Source organism: Perca fluviatilis, chromosome 6, assembly GCF_010015445.1.
Source record: "Perca fluviatilis chromosome 6, GENO_Pfluv_1.0, whole genome shotgun sequence".
Lineage (NCBI taxonomy): Eukaryota > Metazoa > Chordata > Actinopteri > Perciformes > Percidae > Perca > Perca fluviatilis.
The window spans coordinates 34036318-34054183 of record NC_053117.1 but is presented as its reverse complement, the minus strand read 5'-3'; the positions used below and the strand labels follow the sequence as shown (position 1 = coordinate 34054183).

At 38.5% G+C, this 17866-nt stretch overlaps 1 protein-coding gene across 1 annotated transcript in view; it reads left to right on the top strand.

Annotated features, from left to right (window-relative positions):
* fras1 (Fraser extracellular matrix complex subunit 1) overlaps positions 1-17866 on the top strand; it is a 266280-nt gene that overhangs the window by 91697 nt on the left and 156717 nt on the right. Inside the window, 5 exon segments of the mRNA XM_039804033.1 lie at positions 724-857; positions 3887-3988; positions 5774-5965; positions 8747-8836; positions 10998-11145. Of these exon segments, the coding sequence (XP_039659967.1) occupies positions 724-857; positions 3887-3988; positions 5774-5965; positions 8747-8836; positions 10998-11145 (666 nt within the window).

The window sequence follows — 17866 nt, the reverse complement described above, 5'->3', positions numbered from 1 at the left end:
GGTGAATAATATGCGTCTGAATGTTACTGGAAATTAGTCATAGCTGGTGACTTCTCATCACACTAAAAGTAAAATATCGTAGAAGATCATTTACTGATTTTCCAAATTACAGCCAAAAAAGAAACTAACTAAAATAAATGAATCCTGTTCTATCGGTACATCTTTTTATAAGATCAACCTTTTGATGCATGTTGTTCTGCCTCATATCTTGAAACTTTGATGACCCTTTATTTATTTATATAAAATTTTTAATTTACTAACCTCTTCAGTGGTTCGGTCTTCAGGGGACTATTTAGGAATTTCAGCCCTGGTGAAAGATCGCTCAGATGTGTAGAGTGTGTGGCGTCTTGTCTTCTATTCGACAGATTGTTATTGTCACAAACTGTTTAGAGTACACAGACCAGTTGGATCCGAGCTGAAAGGTTAATCTAGACTCTAATGATGTCTTGGAGCTGCTATAATGCATCCCAACGGTTAGCAGCTCATTAGCGACTTCTTTTTCCCCCCTCACTGTAAATCAGTGAGTTTGAGGGCAAACAATGCTCCAACTGTAAGCTCATTATCGGTCATTATGTCATTACCTGACACCCATTTTCTTGGTTTACTCATTCTGTGTGTGTGTGTGTGTGTGTGTGTGTGTGTGTGTGTGTGTGTGTGTGTGTGTGTGTGTGTGTGTGTGTGTGTGTGTGTGTGTGTGTGTGTGTGTGTGTGTGTGTGTCTCAGAGTCTTGCTCCTGGCAGGGGACTGTGTACAGAGATGGTGAAGAGTGGAAGCCGAGCCTCTGTTCCAAATGTGTCTGCAGCAACGGGGAAGTCCAGTGTTTGGTTGCAGAGTGTCAGCAAGTGGCCTGCAAACCGGTCAGTTTCTGGAAATATAACACACACTTTTTTTATTATATTCACGCTGTCGGTGACCACGGCCATGTGTCTGTCCCTCTCAGTTCACTTTGTCCAAATTCAATAAACCTACTGGCATGGAATGTGCTTTTTTTTTTGCCCTGAAAATCCAAAGTCAAAAAAGAAGAAATTTTATCCAATACAGTACATAATTGATTATCTATTTCGTACTTGTACATCATCTATATAAAAAATACTAGACAAAGATGCCCTTTATTTCTCATCCACTGCGTCCTTTACGGGTGGCTTCATTGCTGGATTGCCCGGAGCAATGTTTAAAAAATACAGACTCCCCTCTTGACTTGTATATTTTATACTTTATATACTGTATATACAGTTTCTCCAGATGGTTCGCAGACTTTGTGCTAAGCTAGGTCAAACACCTATTTCTGTGCTGGAGGCACAGCGATGAAACTAAAACTGATCTTACGTAACTCTTGGTAAGATTGCATTTGCCAAAATGTCAGGCTGTCTAACCGTATTATCACAGCTTATTTTTACAGCGTGTATCTAATATAATTATATTATACAACAGAGGAAGAAAGGAAGGAAGTGGATTTATTGTAGGACATCTGTCTGTCTCTCTCTCTTTCCGCCCCCACAACAACTTTACACACACACACACACACGAACTGATTTGATTTTTTCTTCATTTCCTTGAGTATGATAACTTTGTAACCAGACGCTGACCTAAGGTAAACATACCATACGGTAAGTGTGTATGTGTGTGTGGGAATAAATCTGTACTAATGTGACCTGGCACATTTTATACTCTGTTTCATGTTTCTCTGCTAAATCTGTTAGAATATTTTTTATGATGACAGGGAGACTTTGACATATCCATGTATGTATTTTTGTGTGTGTGTGGATTTTTTTTTTTTATATTGAGTTGAGTCTAAACTCTCCTCTATCTCTAATATCAGTCTACTTCACATCATCTGCCTTTACTTGCTTTCTCCTGCTGTGTTCACAGCGTACACGCACGCACATACACACGCACGCATGCACACCATCCTTCTTTTACTGCCAAGTTTCTCCTTTGATCATGTGTATGTGTGTCCCATCCTGTCTAATGTGGGTTTGTTTCTTAAGACACATACATGCCAATGCAACACGCACACACACACGCACACACACACACGCACATACACACACGCACATACACACAAACATTCATGTTTGCTTCGGAATGACTTCAGGTGTGTGTTTTCTTCTTTTTCAGGGTGATCTCTATTTGTTATACATTAAATATAATGACTTGCTTTTGGTTCTCAAATACACAACCATGTCCATAAATGTACACACATGCATGCATTATTATGATTTGATAATATAAATAAAATTGAATTGAATTGAATGTACATGGAGGCGCTGCAGCGATGGGCAGAATGAGAAACATCATATGTTTTTTGAACATGAAGGCATGGACAACTATTCTAGGAGACCCCTAGAGTACAAATATGACACTGAAAAGAAGTATAATAGGGGCTCTTTAAAACGCAAATTAGAGAATTCACAGATAATCAGTTTTCTAAGTGAAAGGACCACAATGATATTTTGTTTTGTTTTGTTAAGGTACAGTAAGGGTTTGATCTGATGCACTTTTATTATTTATGTCAATACTGCAGAAGAGATCAATATTAGTAGCTGTCTACAGGAAGCCCTTTAACCTGACATGATACAGATTACACACTAAGTAACAGTCGTGTGTGTTTGTGTATGTAGGGAATGTCTTTAAAGATTAGGACTTCATTCACATTAAACATGTTCAGATCTGTTTATTCAGACCTCTTTATATCAGCATGTTTGTTCAGGTGAGAACGAAGTTGTTTGAACTCTTATTGAACCAAATGTGAGTTTCACTCCTCTACAAAGAGATCTGTGTTACAGTCCCATTATAAATCACTCACATTATAATTGGCATATATATTTCATACAGGTTAGTGATTTTCAAAGAGCTCTTCAAAGTGCTTTACAGGGTTTTGATCTCTTTATATCAATGAAGAATGTTTTTTTTCTTGTGAAATAATGAATTCATTTGCAATCTCTATGCTTCAGTCAATATTTAATCGAGCAGTTTAAGCCTGAAGAGGAAGGAAGTTAGGATTTAATCTGACAGCTAAAGGGACTTGACCCCAAATTGAAACAGATTATATATTTAAGGCCCGAAACACATCAGGCATGGAGCTGCTGTGTGGGACTACTTAACTTTAGTGTCCTGATAGAGGGAGTGCACAGACTGTCTCTACCAGGGAGACAGACGTTTATGAAGAAAGTTATGCTGTTCATGGCTATTTCATTAGGGAAAATTAGGAATAATCTAAGTTAACAACTCAGCAAAATTATGTAAAATGGGTCTAGTTGTTTTTAGACATTTTAATGCGGAAATGTTACATATGTTTAAATCATTATTTATTTGATAAATTGATTTTCAGAAGTCTCATATATTAACTAAGTGACGAATTGTTTTGGTGCTTTACCTGAGCAGGTGAAGCGTAATGTGTATAATTATATTAAAGGTGCAATATGTAATACTTACAGCTAGTCTTTAAAATAGTTACTGCAGCATTTTTAGATTTATTACAGTAAATATATTACATATTGGACCTTTAATGTAAATTCTTCTGCACAGATGTGTGTGTAGGTTGAATGTACTGCTGCTTCTGTTTTCTTAGAGTTCAGTTCTTCACGCTCTGTTGTTTGAAAAGTTTTGAACTTCTCATAATTATGTTGACATCTGATAGCTGGTATTTGCTCCTGACAGCAAAGTGTGTGTGTGTGTGTGTGTGTGTGTGTGTGTGTGTTTGTGTGTTTGAATGCCATTCACACTGGGAGGAATCCTATCCACACAGAAAAGAAGATATTCATTGGAGTCAAATGAGCTTTGAGTTTCCTACAAACAGCTTGTGATGACCTGTGTGTAAGACTGGATATGAGTGTGTGTAGTTTGGAAATGGTCTTAGGGTTTGTATCTGTGTGTATCTTGGCAGCATGGCGAACAGTGGCAGAAGAACGCCTGCACCACATGTGTATGTGACAGGGGTCAGTCGAAATGTCATACACACACCTGTTGGCCCGTCACCTGTGACAAGGTGGGTAGCCACACACACACACACACACACACACACACACACACACACACACACACACACACACACACACACACACACACACACACACACACACTAAGTCTGTATTACTGTCTTTGTGGGGACATATCATTGACATAATGCATTCCCTAGCCCCTTACCCTAACCTTAACCATCACAACTAAATGCCTAACCTTAACCCTTACCCTAACCCTAACCATAACCTAATTCTAACCCTAGTCCTAAAACCAAGTCTTAACCCTCAAACAGCCCTTTAAACTCGTGGGGACCAGCATTTTGGTCACCACGAGGCTGTGCAGACCCCACAAGTATACTGTAGTCCCCGGTTTTTGGACCCCACGAATATAGTAAAACAGGTACACACACACACACACACACACACACACACACACACACACACACATTCAGTTTTATACAGAATCCTCCTCATACATTTGGCTCTGTATTGAAACTCTAATTGATGCAGAGATGTTTAACTATGCAAGACCCCACAGAAATGTCTTCTGCTCTCAGTCTAACACACACAGGCTGACATTTAATTGTTAATTGTATGCAAATTTCCACTTGCATCATCCATTCTGTGCTGGAACTCTTGTTAGTTTTGTTTGTTAAGTCTGAAAGGACCATAAAACAAATTCCAGACGCACAAATATGAACGGGCCACGTACAGACAATCATAATAATACCAATAAAATTGACTAAAAATTGAGTAAAATAACAGATTATTAGACAGATGAAATAATTCAAGTAGTAGTGCAGTTAAAGTGTAGTTGCATTGCAGTAATAGAGAAATGGACCAGGAAAAATCATATGCACAAGAAAAGTTTTAAATTTGGATTTTAAATGAACAAAAGTTGTGGCATATTTAAGATCATCAGAAAAGCTAAATGCATCTTCGGTGTGTGTTATCTTCTGACTGGAGGCGACCAGCTGACTAAAGATCTAAGGGCCCAACTGAGTTTATAGCATATCAAAAATGTATGTTAGCCCTAAGCTACAAAGTAATTTATAAACTCGCAGCAGCATTTTAATATGTATCATTTACGGAAGCCAGTACACCTTTAAGAATGGGACTAATGCATTATTTATATTACAAGTGTTGCTGGAGCTGCGACCTATACAGACTTTTTGCCAAGTTTCACTTTGCTCTTTCACTCAGTTTGCTTTTTTTAATTTTACCTAAAAATATTCTCAGCTCTCCACCCATACCCTCCACTGATGATGATAGAAAAAATACTGAATCCAGCACTGCAAAGAGAGGATCCCAGTGGACTCAAAGACTCAAAACCACCACTCTGAAATAAGCAGATAAGAGCTAATAACTACCTTTTCTGTTAATACATGGATAGACTTTGAACAGACTGCCACAACAAATAGAGGGAAAAAAAAGTCTTCTATAGTAACCTGAGCTGTCTTCATAAGATACAGAGAATCTCAGATTCTCAGCTGTGGTAGAGTCACTGCAGCATCAGTAAATCTACACCTCTCAGCACTTTCAAATAAAGTCGTACAGTAAGAGATGTCTAGTCTAAACTGCATGTGCGTGTATATGTTTTCCCACAATAATGCAACACACACTCTCTGCGTCATCCTCTTATCTTTCTGCTGAAACACGGACACAAACAAAAAACAGCCTTTTTCTAAGCCCCTTGGATTTTCTTTGTCTTTTCTCACAGCTCCGTTTGCATTCCTTCATTCCTGTCATCTGTACTGTACATGAAAACCAAACAAACACCAACCTAAACTCGCTGCCGTGCTTTCTTGCAGGGTCAGACCAGAGTGAAGCGTGTTGGTCAGTGCTGTGATGAATGCGCCGCTGCCAAGGGAAGCTGCCTGTACGAGGGCATGGTGCGTTACAATGGAGACCTGTGGAACAGCACGGGCTGTGAATTTTGTACCTGCAACCGGGGTCAGGTCCTCTGCCAGAGGGCTGAGTGTGGTCGTGTTGAATGCCCGCAGGTGAGCCTGAAAGAAAAAAGGTCTTTAATCTGGCCTCATCTTTGGAAACTGTAGCTATCCATTTTGTTATTACAAACCTTTCCTTGAGGACATGACTGCCTTCAAAGCCTGGAAAGACTTATTGGTTTGATTACATTTTATTTAGCCGAGCCAAAGAGCTAAAAAGTTGAGCCTGGCTAAACTTTTGCCACAGTGTATTCTGTCATCTGGCAGCACATTCTTGGTAGAATACCTTCTAACGTGAATGTCGTTGGTCTTCTGTTTACCTTGCAAATTTGTGATTTGTGATAGTGGATTACATACAAATTAAATTGACTTGATCACCTGCTTAGATTGATACCTATTGAAAATGTCAAAAGGTAAGATATCAGTATAAAGCCTAATATAAAGGCTATCAGTCCAAATATTAACAAAAAAAAATCTATCTATCTAAATCTTTCTCAACAAGCAAAGTAATGTCCGTTAGCTAGCTGAACAAGTTTGACCTAGCCCTACGCTGGCTATATAAGTTAGTATGCTAGCCTGCATCATGAATGCAATGATGATAAATAACTAAAAATAGCTTATAATTCATGATCTTTTTATATTTTGAGTTCCTCCTTTGTCATTTAAGTTTGCTGGTTTAAACTCTCCCCAGTTATAGTGCGTGAGATTAGATTACAATAGTTCTGAATATAATGCAGCTATTCTTTTAGAAATACTTGTATATATAAAACTCATCTTATTTTTTCCCCCCAACATAGCTAAAGACAGTTTAGTCTTTTGGAAGCGAATGGTTCAGTGCAAAACAAGTTGAAACTCAGTGAAATACAGTGTAAATCAGCACTAAGTGACCCCAAGACCTGTTTTCCACATGAGAATACATAGCTAATGTGTGTAACCTACAAGAGGTTATATGTGCTGTTAGGCCTGTCACGATAACAAATTTTGCTGGACGATAAATTGTCCCAGAAATTATTGCGATAAACGATAATATTGTCGTTGAGAGACCAATTTGCATCTAATGATAATGGCATAATAATGCAGGTACACTTTTTCAAAGGCCTACGTGCTGTGCTTTGTTGCTGCTACCATAGACCCAGGGTTCTTTTCCTGCAGGCTCCACCTGCTCTAATCTTTTCTACCACATTCTCTTGCCCCCAAAATGCAACATGTCAGCACCCAGAAATCCCATTTCCTGGCCTTCAAGTTGGTCCGCTAAAAAGTTAATTGAAGATGTCACTGTTACTTTGTTCACAGGTTACTACAGTCAATGTAATTTGCTGCAGTGAAATTTACCAGTTCACAAGGTCTGATGTAACTTCTCATCTTCATTGGTATTTAGGAGATTAGTTGGAATGGGAGAATTGGGTGATCATTTGAGGTTACAAGGTTGGCTGCTTCCATCACAGATAATTCACTCACTTAAGATGAAGTAAATTGAAAGACAAGATGAAACCATAATGATCTATGTGGAAGCCGGGCACAGCAGCAACAAACATACTGTAAACTAGACACAAAAAAAGCACTCAGCTACAATGCACCTACAAGTACATCAACCTTACATCACACTTAGAAGGCTTTCTCTGAATGCAAAATCTTTTAACCCAATAATACTATCCCCATGTCAAATCAGCCTGTGAACACAACAGAAGCATCAGTGGTAGCCTTCATGTAAAGACATGCTTATCAGACTTGGCCCAGTTTGAAATGTAGGACGTTGGAGTTTTTTGGGACAAAACAAAGCATTTGCTGAGGTTATTAGCTGGTGTTCCCATAGTTACTTTTATTCCATAAAATGACCCACTTTGAGCTTGGCGCTGCTTCGACTGAACACCTCTCCCATGTTTTCTTTAATAATATTACTTTAATATCCCCTGCTATGACCAAATACGCCCTCATTAATCATGCTGTATGGTCATAATTACAGCTGGTAAGTGTCATTAACTGTAAGTAGCGTAACTGGCGTTTGTCCAGCTCTGAATTGAGCAAGGTCACTCTGCTAAGAAAATCAGAGTCATGCCGTTTTCACCGTGTGTGTGTGTGTGTGTGTGTGTGTGTGTGTGTCAGTGTGCAGAACGGATAAGAGAAGGTTATGGGTTTAATGACATGCTTGCGTCAATAAGCCAGAGAAAGGCACTGAGGTACAGTTATAGTAGAGCAGGGTTATGATTCCTTATGGTGCCACCAAGGTGCTGAAAATGTATTGTAATGGTCCTGTAAGGAGGTCTTAGCATCAGAAAATTGCATTAGTGGCCTATTGCTTTTGCAATGTGCAAAGCTTATAACCCCAATTTAGATATTTTTAATGTTTGAATTCTTATCAAATGCATACATGGTCTATGGGCTGAGCCAATAAATGTAAACATAAAACATCTACATTTAGCATGTAAAGCTCAATCACAAATCTGTTTTCTGTCTCTTTTATTCTTCTTGCCAAATAATTGCACCACTATGTATTACAACTGAAGCGTTTGAAATTAGTAATAATGAATGTGCATTTTCAGTTAAGTTTTTCAACTAAAATTAATTAACTGATGTTTGATCGTTAAAATTTAACAGAATTGGACTGACTGAGATAACTGGAATAACTGCAGATAACTGAAGGAGAAAACAGAGGTTAAAAAATTACTAAGAAAACCAATAAAATTAAATGTTACATATACACTGCTTTTTATCGTGCCTATGAAACAAAAATGTTATTTAGTTCCTGACTATAAAAACTGCAACTTTCGGAGGATAGACTGTACTTATACTGTGACTCTATCAACTTATTTATGGTGATTATTTTCTATTTTTTAGGGATCAGAGCTCATTAACCTGCCGGGAAAGTGCTGCCCGGAGTGTTCCTCTGTGAAACCTTCCTGTTTGTACGAGGAGAAATCCTACAAGGTATTTTGTTTATTTAACGTTGAGTGTGCTTGCATGTAAGAATGAGAGGAATATTGTTATATGAGGCAAGAAATCCAAACTGTGTGGGTGAGACACCACAGGGCTTCTGTAAACTCTCTATTCTCAGAAGTAAAAATCAAGTAAGTGGCACAAAGTGTCACTGCAGAGGAGGCTGCTTCAAAATACATCAATATTAGGCAGGTATATAACTATATGAAAATAAACTGAGAATGAAAGTTACAGTGACGCAAGGTAAATGTGTTTTAGAACAGACCAATCGGATTACTTTTGGCTGTAACAAAAAACTGCAGTCAAGTTCATTATTCATAAGCTACCAGAACCCAAAATGCAATGGCTTTAATTTTTTGGGACATTTCAGCCAAGGAGGAATGCTTATTAAATGCTGCAGGACAGCCAGCCAAGGCCGAGGCTCGCAGCGAGTGTAGAGAGTGCTATTATGCCTTTCCAATAGATTTTTCTTGTCTCCCCGAGGAATTCATCTTACCAGTAGTAAACAAACGAAAAAATGGATACTGCATACTTATTCCACACCTACACACATCAATACGTACATTTCTCCACTCACTTTGAATGGCTCGGCTGAAAGGTTGAAGGAGCAGGTTTGTTACTGGATTATTACTGGTTTAACTTCCCAAGTGACAAGAAAAATCATAGCAGGGAAAGTTAATGAGCAAGAACAATGCACTATGTTTATCTTTCCGCTGATTTAGAAGCACATTAAGAAGCTATTTAAAGCAGGCAAAAAGAAAATAATGCCGTTGTCACTTGTCTGTTTCAAGACTTGATTGTCCCAAACTGTATTAAATGTCGTTAATTGTTTTGGTTTAAAGTAATTAAATAATGTAATTCCTGTTGTAGTTTATGACCATCCATGAGTACGCTTCCTTCTGCCAGGTGATACGGTTGGCTGGCGTTGTTTGGGAGAATGAAAATAGATCCTACATAAAAGTTACTGCTCACAACCAGATCTGTGAATTATCTCAAGTAACCGGGTCATGATATCTGGAAAGAGACTTTTTGAAGTGTACTTTTTTGGGGCTTTGAGCAACACAAGCCGAGTTCCATCAGTTCTATTATATTAGGCCGAAGGCAGACATCTCTACGACCGATATCTCCAAAGCCATGCAAGTCACACTAAAAATATTTAGATTGATAAGTAGCACTGCAGGTAAGAGGGGAAATATGTATTTTTGATTTGAGGGTAAACTGCCCCTTTAAATAAAAAAAAATATATTAATAACAATTGGACTATTTTTTGTGTGAGTGTGATTGTGCATAATGACGTTAAGCTGCTAGAAAGTAGTTTGTTATGTTGGGCCTCTGTTTTTTGGCACTGTAGGAAAAGCCTCCAGTTGTCTGATAGATGAATGAGTTGGAGATGTGCTTTCTATAACAGTTCACTGGTGTTAAGATCTGCTGATTCACTATATAGTCTGGGAAATATGGTAGATAATGGGGGAACAGAGTTTTAACCGACAGGTTAACTGTTTCAGACACCCAAGGCTGCAGATCTCTTTCCTCTATCGTTCAGGGCTGCAGGTTTTGTGTTCTTTTCAGATAAGATCGTTGGACACAAGTGGTTTGTGAATCAGAGTCCTGCTATAAAAAAGAGTTAGTTTTCAGTCAGAAAAGTTTTGATTCAGTGCTGTGATCTAAAGCCTCCGTCCTTGTCTCTGAGCTTTGACCTGCCACCCGATTGTTAGGAAACCGTCCTCATGATTTCTTAAAACCATTTTACTTTTCAGCATTAAATCTTTTTTTTTTTTTTTTTTGGGACGCTTCCTGCTGTTTGACTGACTATCTGTCCTCTGTGTGTCTCTGGCAGTAAAATTCTGCTTTGAAAATGTAAGTCTTTACTGTCAGGCTTCTTTTATAGATGACACATGCAGCTTGTTAGAATTCCGCTTTGTGCCTGGTCTGCGGGGCCTCCTTTTTGATTGCAATTCAGTTTCTTCAATTAAAAAAAAAATCCTCTCTTTTTGGGTGTTTCTGACATTCTGTCAGTAAATATATTTGCCACAGTCGCAATTTATGCGTACAAACTTCAACCTCTGCATTCACCAGGTCCAGGTCTAATAAACTCTCTCTCTCTCTCCTCTACTTCATTCCCTGTCTCTCTACCTGTCCTCTCCTCTTTCAGCACCTGGCTCGATGGACTGATAGCAGTTGCCGGGAGTGTGAATGCCGCGATGCCGAGGTAACTTGTTATCTGCGCTCCTGTCCCACCTGCCTGCCGGGCTCCCTGGTCGTCACCCTGGAGGGTCAATGCTGCCCCGAGTGTCGCCAAGGTACGTTCCTGCAAAGGATGCTGTGTGTGTGTGTGTGTGTGTGTGTGTGTGTGTGTGTGTGTGTGTGTGTGTGTGTGTGTGTGTGTGTGTGTGTGTGTGTGTGTGTGTGTGTGTTTGTGTGTGTGTGTTGTGTCTGGCCACATCTGTAACATGCCCCTGCTCCATCAAACCCTGTTCTATTTTTACATCTCCCTCTTTGACAGCGCACACATCATAAAGGATTCACTGTGTTGGTGTCTGTAGGTGACTTTGGCAAGTTAATGTCCCTCCTTCATTTTATGGACCTAATTTTATAGTCTACTCATTTTTGTTATTCATATAAACTACAAAGTACCTAGATGAATTATTCTGAGGCCCTGTTAATCAGCTTTAAGATTCCACTGTCACACGCTGTTAAATCTGTGATATTCAGTGCATTCCAAGAGTTATTTTTGGATGAAGTTGGCATTTACCTTTTAATCTCATACACCACAGTGCCCTGAAAATGTCCTACTCAATCTCACAAGTGTTTACAGCTGTGATAATACAACTAACTAGTAACTGTGAATGTCATACTGCGTCTCTGCTCGCTGCCAAATCCCATTGGTTTTTTTGTAGCTGCATTGCATTTGAGTGTACAAGGAAATCCACTCAATTTGATTCTGTGGGATTTGGCACAAAAACTTCACCACTGTGATATTGTTGGCGGGTAGCTCATATCTCTTTACATAAGAGATATCTTTTTTTCTACTACTATGGGCCAACAGTTAACATAGAAACGATTAGACATACATTTAAATGCCCTCTGTAAATGGTGCCCTGCTGGTAGGTTTTACAACGTGACCTACTTTCACTTAAGTACGGTGCAGTAAAATCAATCAGATGTCCGTGATCTGCGTAACGACAGTACAGTGGGACGTCTGCCTTCAACAGAGCGACAGTAATAACCTAACATACCATCATTACTGAGTTTAAACTACATTCTCGGTTGTTTGCACTGAATAACGCATTCAATAAACAGAAACATAACTGGTTATGTTTGCACTGAATAACGCATTAAATAAACAGAAACATAACTCTTGCAGGGCACATGAACAGATGCGCAATATTAGCTCACACATAAAATAGCACCCATAAATCCTTCATAAATCCTGCATAACATCGTCCCGTACCTAGAGGACCTCAGACTTAATTATTGATGCACGCACAGAGTAGTGTCGACAAACTTAGTCCAATGAGGGGAGATACTGCACATGTAAATGAGAAGCTGGTTGGATAATACAAAAATTGGGCAGGGGAAAGGGGTCATAAACAGTTTGGGAGTTCATAGATTTGCAAGTAAGTCAGGAGGAGGCAGAACTTCATCTTGTCCTTGGGGAGGCGGGCAGTGCTGGCCAAGCTGCTCTGTATGTTTCAGCATGCCATCGCCTGAGGACAGAGACTGAACTAGTCACACAGAGTCAATATAAACTATCCCCAGTCTATCACTGCTTTTACCTTTGGCTTTAAATCCAACATTTATGTATGCCCTTCTTCATGTTTACATTCAGTTCTGCATCAAAATCAAACTCTTATTTCAAAAGGTCATATAATGTACTGAATTCTGAAGTCGGTTTTGTTGTTTGATGGGATGCTTTCTTTGTAGTTTTTCAAACAAAGATGGCATCATTTGAAGTTGAGATATTTTCTGTGCAGTTTTGAAAGTGCAGAATTGTACAAAAAAAAATGTAAAAACTTTGTGAACACAGTGCTGCTCCTCACCTCCCTGGGGACTTGAAGTTACATGAAATGAAAAATGACTTTCACTTTGTTGGCCAATTTTCCTTGGCAGAATATATACACCTATTTAATTTGTGCAGAAAATGCTTTTAGAATGATACAGTGTAACTGTAATGGTGACCTCAGTCCCAGTTGGTGCAAATTATTAATTTTAATGATCTTCCCATTTCTCTTACACCTGTTACAGCAGGAATTATACCACAAACTAAGTAATGAAAATGCTCTTAAAGAAATTAAATTATGGCTTTAAGCTAATGTCCTTCTGTAAACCACATAGTCACATCACAGCATGTCTGTTTCAACCCCCCTCCTTTAAAAAAAGGCTGACCCATCTGTCATATTGCCTGAAAATGGGCACACAGACTGTCAGCAATTATAACCAAACAAGCGTATGTTAATTTCTCATATAGATAAATACCCCAATAGGCAATTAAACAGTGGGACAACATTGTTAAAATTTATGAAGATTTATAATTAGATTTGGCTGCATGAATACATAATTGCAGTTGGGCAAGGGAGACCTTTTTCTTTGCACCTTACAAATGGACTGTTTGAGACGACAAAAAGTTTAATGAGGTTGGATTGGATGAAGGTGTTCTGTGTCCCTCGGCAGTCTTCTTTGCTCTCTTAGGCTTTACTGTTTAGAGCATTTCTCAGCAGCAGCATATTAAAATGTTTAAAACGTAAAAAACACAGTCTAATTAGTCCAGGTAAACAACAGGGAAACCTATAAAATGTAATATCTATTGTCTCTGTTGGCTTTGTGTGTTCAGTGGAAAAAACTGATTTCCTCTAAAAGTTATGTTTAAAGCTCCATTGTGTAATTTTTTTAGGTGATTCTTAGCAGAAAACCCTTTTTTCTTCCACAAATATGTGCTCATTCATGCGTAATTACTTCCACCAACTAATCGAAGTATTCTCGTACGCGTAGTGCCATTCAGAATCATTCAGAATATATACGAGCGACCATTGCGAGCGACTCGCTTGAATGACAGCTGCCATGTTGCGTAATCATATGTGTCGTGATTTCCCTGGCAGACAACTCACGTCATGTGCAGTTGTAACACAGACTAGCTACAGCTAGAACAGCTGCGTGTAAACGATAGAGATACTAAGAGCTAATTTCGGTTTCATTGACATTGTTCATACTGCTCAGAGAAATATATTAAAAGCACAAACCTCCGTTGCTTCTCTCCTACGCTGTAAACATTGCCTTACACTATTAATCTCGTACAATATACAGAATAATGATAGCACTGATACTTTACTAATATTAGCTTGCACATGTTTGGGAACCTGATAGCTGATGTTAGCAAGGAAATGGTACTAAAATAACATAAAACTATTATTACACTGGAGGGAACACTCACAGACGAAGTCGTACTTCTTGGAATAATACGGCCACCATAGGAGTTAGAACGTGCTCGGGATTATATACAATTTCACCGCTAGATGGGAGAAATTCTTACACAATGTAGCTTTAATTCAACAGATTAACAAAACACCAAATTGGTTATTGATGATATCCACTAGCATGCAGTGGCTTTGCTGTTCCATTCACTTAATTTCCAACTCATTCAGCAGCTCGGTCTCCAAAGCAAGATTTAGTGTGATGTTAATGTTGTGCAGCAAAAAGTAAGGGTGTGGCTTGTTAGCTTCGAGGTTCATCCCCTCTAATACTAGAAGTCAGCATTGACGTATCTGTTACCAGGACAACGATGTTTCCTTAACCGAGTGGTTTTAGGCATCATGCATGTGTAGATAAGGATTCAGTTGAGAAGTGTTAGCAGTGAATGTTTGTGGATGTAAATGTTGTGCTACAAATGTCAAGGACAAACCAGGACAACGCTGACTTATAAACCAAAATAGATGCTGCATCATTTGTGCCACGGCCCATGTTAATATTTTCATTTCGTGCAGTTTTATGCTTCAACCTCCCTGCATTTCAAAGGGAAATATTGCATGTTTTACTCCACTGCGGTTAGTTATTTTTCAGATTGAAAATTTTACATCAAAAATTTGATCATCTTCAGAAACACAACAACATTGTTGAAGATTAAACCAGGAGTTCTTCGACCAAAACAAAAGGTTCACGTTCCACCGAAAAGACATTCCCCCTCTAAACTTGTCAATTGTTAATTTCAATAACTGTCTGAGGCTCAAGGAGGTAAAATTATCAAATATTGCCCCAAAAAAACAAATATTGGATGTCACAGCATTTTTTATTTTTTATTTTTCCTACCTCGTTGATCATCTCTTAAATTTATGTTGTGACCCTTTAGAAGGGGGCCCAACTCCCACGAGACTAAACTACCTACCTTCATATGCTTTACTTTTTCCTTAAAGCTTTAGTGTGTAACTTTTTGATATTAACCAACGTCCGTTACATTCAAGCCATTGCCAAATGAGTTGCTACAAAGCTAATTAAGCCTATCTGCGCCACACAACTCTCTCTTTATTTCTCAGTATGGCTGTGATCAGAAGATTGTGGCGTCCGGCGACTTTTGCGCGCAGAAACTCGATTGAAGATAATTACCTCTTCTGAAGAGTTCGTAATGTTTTTTTAATCCTCCGTGACGTCCTTGGCTACTAGCAACTGGGTGGAAGAGGGGTGGGGGCGTGATCACGGAAGGCTTGTATCACGTGGACGCGCTGACAGTTTTGTTGTCATTACTTAGAATTTCCCCTTGGGGCGACAGAAACTAAGCACTATAGCTTTAAGGCCAGTGTACAACACCTGGATGCTTTTTGAATTTATCTTTTTATTTTCTATTTTAGATTCAGACACTTTATTAATCCCAATGGGCAATTCATTTGCAACTTCCCTGTCCATACAGTCAGTTCCAACAGTTTACAGTCTATACATCCTGTACATTCTGTACATGTGTTTTTGTTAATAAGTGCGTGTTAAAGATATGTTTCCTTATTGAAAGTATTAGGGAGATAGTATGTGTCTGTGTGAATAAATGGTCTGAGTGGCTCATGTGTTTTGAATGCATACACAGTGGTTATAAAGTGTGCCTGAGTGAATCATTTCAATGTGTTTGTGTGGTTTGCACTCACATTATACCGTACTTGCACCTGTCATTACCTCGAAACTTGTGTGTGTTCATGTATGTGTGTGCGCAGTAATGGCTTTAATACCCCCGTAATGCACCATAACCCAGATATGCATGCCTTAACAAATTGATTTTAACATGATTTACCTACTTCACCTTACATTTATGTACTTATGCAGGAAACATGTTTTCGCTCGTTTACCCTGCATTAGTCCATCTGCCTGGCTGCAAATTGGGTTCCCAGACTGTGTTTAGTTTGCAGCTAAAAATAGAAAAAGGCAAAATAAAATTTTCTTTCCCGGTTTCTATAAGAACTGAAACTATACATCTTCCTTTGAGGCTATTAATCACAACTGTCTGTAGATATAGAGGTCAGCAGCCTCTCCTCTCTCATTGGGAAGTTCACATCTGAGGGCCTGGAGTTGTGCTGCGTTCAGGTCTCATGGGAAAGGTGTGAGCTTTCTGCGGTTCATCTCTGCCAGGGTTTGACCCAAATTATTTTTTTGATATACTTATTTTGTACCAATATATACTGTATGTACGAGTAGATTAGGGCATGTCTTTATCAAGTGTTTCTAAATGGGGAATCAGTTCTTACTGGTGATGCATATTTGGGTCTAGTTTTAGGATAAGGATTAAATCGTGTTAAATCAACTTCCCTAACTAGGGAAATGTGTCTTAATCTGACGTCAAAGGAGAGATGTTTAGGGAACTCTCAATGACAGTGAAAGATGTTTTGAAAAAAACAGAATATTTTCTATGTCTGAACTTCTGCAGGATGCAATCATTCCTTCCCCAAAGACTCCACAACCTAATGTGTTTTGGCAACAGGTAAAATGCAGCTTTGTAACAGCGATTATTTGTGTCTGACACAAACAACAGTTCCGGCAATATTACATCAAATTGGACTATGACAGTGCCTCAGATAATGTGCAAATGTATTGATTTTCCAGACACAGAATAAAATCATGAAATAACAGTTATACACAGCTCTATTACATCGTTAAATGATTGTAATAGCTGACTGCGATAATTTCACACGTATATACATTTACAGTATTTTGGGGCCAGTGGCTTGCCAGTGTTTACTTACAGGTTACTTTGCAAAATAACATATTGGTCTAATTGTGAGATTGAAGCTGTTTATTAGTTTTGATATCATAGCAGCTGATTACGCTTCAAGAAAATGGTGCTACGGTCTGCCTTTCAAATGTATCGACAAACCACAACTATCAGATCAACCACACAGTGGTGGAGAGTAACTAAGTACATTCACTAAAGTGCTGTACTTAAGTACATGTTTGAGGCACTTGTACTTCAGCATATCCATTTCCTGCTACTTTATAATTCTACTCGACTACATCTCAGATGTACTTTTTACTCCACTATATTTATTTGATGAACTTTGAACTTTATCTACTTTGCAGATTCCAAAATGTTGTACAAGAAATTATATGTAATCATGGGTTAAGATACAATGCAACTTGACTGATCTCCAGTATTTAGGCTAATAGTAGTAATAATAGTAGTAGTAATTAAAATAAGCTCTACCATTACCAGCTGCTTCCTAAAAGTGATGAACACATTAATACATCTATACTTATAATTCAGTAATATAATTTATTCAGAAATGAGCCATTCTGCATAATTACATACATTTTTATACATAATTACATAAAAGTACATTTAAAGGGATACGCCACCGTTTGTTGAAATAGGGCTTATCACGGTCTCCCCTAGATGTAGATAGGTGGGCCAACGCATTCATACGGTGGCGTATTCCTTTAATTTTGGCACTTTGTATATTATGATGCTAATACTTTGGAATGCAGTACTTTTACTTGTAGCATAGCATTTGTACACTCTACTTTTACTTAAAGAGGCGTATGCAGTTTTGGCCATTT